The sequence below is a fragment of the Crinia signifera genome, chromosome 8 (genome assembly GCF_055691185.1).
Source record: "Crinia signifera chromosome 8, ASM5569118v1, whole genome shotgun sequence".
Taxonomy (NCBI): Eukaryota; Metazoa; Chordata; class Amphibia; order Anura; family Myobatrachidae; genus Crinia; species Crinia signifera.
In genome coordinates, this window is record NC_139224.1 from 14,857,573 (window position 1) to 14,863,533 (window position 5,961).

Sequence of the window (5,961 nt, forward strand, 5' to 3'; positions counted from 1 at the left end):
GTGGTTTTGTCACTGATTTGTGTCGTCATCCTTCCTGCGTCTGGCGGGATTGAGGCGTTTGAGCACGGGGGTGTATGCAATGTATAAAGGTAAGAACCTCATTTGTAAACTGTTATCCTGATGAAAAAGGTGAACATACCTTTGAAACGTTGATAGAACACGAGTCTCTTGTGTCTTTATTGATAAGTCGCCGACGAGTGCCGCCAGCCTCTACTTGTGTATTTTCCTTGCTGCCAGCAAGGTAAGGAAGGCACCGGGCGCAGTTGGAGCTGATTGCGAGGGAGTGCCGGTATCCTGCTTTATATATATATATATATATATATATATATATGTATCCTGATGACGAACTAATAAAAGTTCGAAACGTTGATAACGGAATATTGGTCTCTCTGACTCTTCTTCAAACCGAGTGCCGCGGTCTGGCAGAGTGTATTTGTCCCCGAGGGGATTTGGATGGCACCGACACTGAGAAATCGCTGAGGTAGTGATGCTCCTTTCTGGACTTGTATATGTATATATTTATTTCCCCGGCAGATCGTTCCCCTGACAACCAACTACAACATTGCGGGCCATGTGACATGTCTCAACCAGTCTGATTGACCCAGGCTACTTGCGGAAGCACGCACTACACGGCAGCACGCAGGCAGCATGATCCGTCGCTTAGCAACCGGCTACTGCCCGTGACGTCATCAGGCGGCGTCTGACACTGCACGTGGACGCCGGTGGAAGTTGGAACATAGGACGATTGGCTGAGCACCTCCCTGGATCAGGTATTTAAACCCTCTCATATCATGTAACAATTGCTTCTGATGAAAATTCTATTTACGAATTGAAACGTTAAGCTTCACTCTGTTGTAGCGTGTTTTCATTCTTTACGCCGTGAGTGCCGCCAATCTACCCGTTACTATATATATATATATATATATATATATATATATATATATATATATATATATATATACATTTATACTCCAGCGGGGGGACGGCACTAAAAAACATAAAGAAAAAGACTCAATCAGAAATACATGAATAACGGTGTATTAAAGCACCAAGCGCTTTTGAGGTTGCCCCCATCCTCAGGGCATAAATACACAGGAGAGATAATACACGGGAGAGATAATATACTTACTATAGCAATATCCTTGACCCCCATATGGAGTATGGGCCTGATTCTGGTTCATTTGGAACAGGGAAAATTTGGACCTGTTCCGATGTTTGCTAGTCTGCATATGCATGGCCTCGGTGAGTTACAAACTCGCTGGGCCATTCATTGCGGGGGGCAGGGGCGGACAGCTCAGACAGGTGGTTTGCAGATGTGCATATTCACACATGCACAGACCCCCACCATCGGACGGGACCAAATTTGGCCTACAACGGGCGGGTCTGAATCACATTTCAATTGATACTTTAACTCAGCTGTCCCTGACCAAACTAGCACACTGTTGATAAGCAATATGCTCAGATGGCCCCATCATACCGTACATCTGTCAGCAGTTTCTGTATCACACCTATTTGAATTTTTTTCTTACATTACTGATTTTCTAAAAAATGCAATTTATCACATTTGCATATAATGTGCATATCAATGAGTTACCAAAAAGATATTAACACTGCACCAAAACCATCAAAGCTTTCAGTTCAATTTACTAAATGACATCCTGTCGGTTACGCCAATATTAATCCCTTTTCACGTTTGCAATCCTTTGATACACAGTACAAAGTTAAAATATGAAAATAGAATTTATTGGTGCAAATCAACATGCAATTCATGAATATCAATCAAACAATAATCAATACACAACTTATATGGGGAAGGCCTTTCATATCAGACATCTGAGGAGGATCTGCTCAGAGTAAAGTCTCTGTCCCAACCAAAGTCTCATCAATCGCAATGACCTCATGCTCATAGAGGTGCATGCCCATGTACATTCATCTAGAATACTGCCAAGAAATGACCCTGAAATCTGAAATAACATTTAAAAATTAAAGTATCTTTTCAGCACATTGTCCATGGCTGTCAGGACCTGTTTGTTCCTCAGAGTATAAACTAGAGGGTTTAGCATCGGTACCACTGCGGTGTACAGCAAGGAGAGAAATTTGTCTTGTTCAGGAGACACCTGCGACTCTGGTACCATGTAGGAAATGAGTGACGTCCCACAGAATAATAATACAACGGTGAGATGGGAGGAGCAGCTGGAGAATGCCTTTCCTCTGCCTGCTGAGCTGCGGATCTTTATGACTGTACAAATTAAACATGAATATGAAATTAATATCAGCAAAAAGGGCATAAGTCCCAAAAATATATTTTCTATAAATAGCAACAACCTAATGCCTGTGACGTCACTACTAGAGAGTGATATCATGGGTTTCAGATCACAGTAGAAATGACTAATGTTTTGGGAGTTGCAGAATGATGAATTATAAATCAGAAATACATAGATTAATGAATTAAAAAAGCAGACAAGCGAGGGAATGGAAATAAGCATAATGCACACATTATTGTTCATAATGGTTGTATAGTGCAGAGGGTTACAGATGGCCACATAGCGGTCATACGCCATAGATGTTAGGAGTAAAAAACCCTCCACAATGCAATATAGAAAGAAGAACATCTGAGTGATGCATGCTGGGAAGGCAATTCTGGTGTCCCCTGTTATCAGGATAGACAGAAATTTTGGAAGGACGCTGGAGACGTAGACGATGTCCTGCAGTGAGAGGTTACACAGGAAATAGTACATAGGGGTGTGGAGCTGTGGGGTCAGATATATAAGACTGGTGATAATCAGGTTCCCCAGCAATGTCAGTAAATACATCACCAGGATCCCAATGAAGAGCAGAAGCTGATGTCCTGCAGAGATGGAGAATGCCAGGAGGTGAAAGTCTCTCTGTACTGTGCAGTTTATGAGATATTCCGTCATTCCACCTCCAGGCTCAGGATCAGCCGCAGCAGAAGCGTCACAGAGTCACCTGATGGGGTCAGTAAAGGGAGAAGATCATACCATGCTACATTCATTATATCAAATATATTAATGGCTTCCTGTTGCAAATTACAATATATATATATATATATATATACATATATATATATATATATATATATATACTAGGTGATTCATCGCGCCCTACGGGCGCTCTTCACACCGGCGTAAGGGGCTACGCCCCTTAATTTGTGAACATTTGTATTGTGAGAAATATGGTTAGAATTGTATGAAAGATGCCCTGTATTGCAGCTTCTGGCAGTGGGTGAGGGTCCAGCATGGCAGCACAGGAGTACCGGACGGTGGCCCTGAGTCAGTGTCTCCTCCTACTGGGTGGGAGTTAGGGTGCATGAGAGCAGGAGGCTGGGATATGAGGCATGATAGGGGTATGTGGGCAACACAGCGTCAGCGATTACCCAGTGGTGGAAGTTACGGTTCAGGAGAGCAGGAAGCTGGGTAGTGATAGGGGTGTGTGGGCATACGGGGGACTAAAGAGGGTGGTGGACACTGTGCAGCTTCTGCCAGTGGGTGAGGGTCCAGCGTGGCAGCACAGAAATACAGGAGTCAGTGTCTCCTCCGACTGGGTGGGAGTTAGGGTGCATGAGAGCAGGAGGCTGGGCGGTAAAGCATGATAGGGGAATGTGGGCAACACAGGGTGAGCGGGTCTCCACTGGCGGAAGTTACGGGGCAGGAGAACAGGAGGCAGGGCAGTGTCCTCCCACATTGATGGCAAAAGTATTCAACATCGGCCATAAACCATCGATTATTTGAAAATCATTGATGGTCGATGGGCATCCCTAGAATTGGAGGAGGGTGGGGGACAGTATGCAGCTCCCGGCAGTGGGTGAGCGTCTCCTCCCACTGGGAGGGAGTGAGCGTGCATGAGAGCAGGAGGCTGTATAATAGTGGTATGTGGGCAAGACATTGATAAAAGTTGTGGCGCTGGTGCAGAGGGCAGTGGGGAAACCTGCAGTGCGGCAGCCAGGGCCGGATTTCCCACCTAGGGGCGGTACCTGCTTGTGGTGGTACAGGATCCCCCATTGTCACGGGGGTACGTGAAATGCGGGAGCGGGGGCCGCGGTGGTCCGCTGGGGGGTGGAATTGCCGGAAGGGGGTCTGGGGGGTCTGCAAATTGCGGGAGGGGGGGTGGTGTGTGGGGATCCGCGGTTAGCGGGAGGGGGCGGGGGTCCGCAAATCGTGGGCGGGGGCGCGGGGGGGCTTGAATCGTGGGAAGGGGGGTCCGCAAATTGCGGGAGGGGGGTTGTCGGGGTTAGTGAATTGCGGGAGGGGGGGTTGCGGAGGTCCGTGAATTGCGGGAGGGGCGCGTGGGGTGCCGTGAGTCAAGGGGGGGTGGTGCGGGGGTCTGTGAATCACGGGAGGGGTCATGAATCGCAGGAGGCGGGGGTCGTGGGGTGGCTGCGAATCGCAGGAGGGGGGGTGTGGGGGGTTGCCGTGAATTGCATGAGGGGGGCGTGAATCAAGGGAGGGTGGGCGCAGGGGGGTGGTGCGGGGGTCCGTGAATTGCGGGAGGGGGCATGAATCGCGGGAGGGGGGGTCGTGGGGTGTTCCGAATCGCAGGAAGGGGGGTATGGGGGGTGCCGTGAATTGCGTGAGGGGGGCATGAATCGCGGGAGGGGGGGTCCCCGAATGTGTGAATTACGGGGCGGTCGCAAATCGCGAGAGGTGCCGAGGGGGCCCGCAAATCGTGGGAGGGGGGCGCTACGGGGGGTTTCGTGAATCGCGGGAGGGGGGGTCATGGGGGGTTGCGAATCGCAGGAAGGGGGGTGTGGGGGGTGCCGTGAATTGCGTGAGGGGGGCATGAATCGCGGGAGGTGGGGTCCCCGAATGTGTGAATTAGGGGGCGGTCGCAAATCGCGAGAAGTGCCGAGGGGGGTGCTACGGGGGGTTCCGTGAATCGCGGGAGGGGGCGGCGCAAATTGCAGGAGGGGGGTCGCAAATCACAGTGGGGGGGGGGGTTGCCGTGAATCGCGGGAAGGGGGGGTCGCGGGGGGTCCTTTTAATGCCGGGAGGGGGGGTCGCAGGGGTTCCGCGAATCGCGGGAGGGGAGGATGCAGGGGTCCTGCGAATCGCGGGAGGGGGCTCGCGGGAGGGAGGGGTCGCTGGGGTCCCGCGTTTCGCGGGAGGGGGTCGTTGCGGAGGTACAGCGAATCGCGGGAGGGGGTGGTCGGGTCTGGGACGGATATTAGACAGCACTTACATCGACAGCCATTACATCAACACCATTAGTTCGACAGCTCAATAGGTCGACATGGTTTTAGGTCGACATACCATTAGGTCGACATGTCATTATGTCGACAGCTCATTAGGTCGACACTGCCATTAGGTCGACAGTGTCTATGTCGACAGTCAAAAGGGCGACATGGGTTTTTTTACTGTTTTTGGCCGAAATGTCGACACAGTCGACATGGACACAGTTTGAAGTGTACCGCAGCCGCTCGCTATGCTTCGGGCACACTATTTTATTCTCCCACCACGCCCTAGTGGATAGTAGGGCATGAAATACCGCCTGTCGGCACATGTCGGCTCAATAAACAGTGAAAAAACCCATGTCGACCTTTTGACTGTCGACCTTTTGACTGTCGACATAGACACTGTCGACCTAATGGCAGTGTCGACCTAAAAACATGTCGACCTAATGAGCTGTCGACCTAATGAGCTGTCGACATAACATGTCGACCTAATGGTATGTCGACCTAAAACCATGTCGACCTATTGAGGTGTCGAACTAATGGTGTCGATGTAATGGCTGTCGATGTAAGTGCTGTCTAACAATAGTCCGGATACCGTGGTGGTCGCGGGGGTCTCGCGAATTGCGGGAGGGGGGTTGCGGGGGTCCCGCGAATCGCGGGAGGGGGGGTCCCGCGAATCGCGGGAGGGGGGGTCCCGCGACTCGCGGGAGGGTGGAAAGCGGGGGTCCCGCGAATGGCGGGAGGGGGGGTGCGGGGTCCTGCGAATGGCGGGA

General features: G+C 50.8%; 1 protein-coding gene across 1 annotated transcript; it reads right to left on the bottom strand.

Annotated features, from left to right (window-relative positions):
• Nucleotides 1-1,976: 1,976 nt before the first annotated feature.
• On the bottom strand, nt 1,977-2,918 carry LOC146027198 (olfactory receptor 1C1-like). The gene has a single exon (XM_083158155.1). It carries the CDS (start codon nt 2,916-2,918, stop codon nt 1,977-1,979), a length of 942 nt encoding a protein of 313 aa, XP_083014281.1.
• Between the last annotated feature and the right edge of the window lie 3,043 nt (nt 2,919-5,961).

Bases quoted from the DNA above. Each gene is read 5' to 3' on its own strand.
- LOC146027198 (XM_083158155.1), bottom strand. From the start codon at position 2,918: ATGACGGAATATCTCATAAACTGCACAGTACAGAGAGACTTTCACCTC.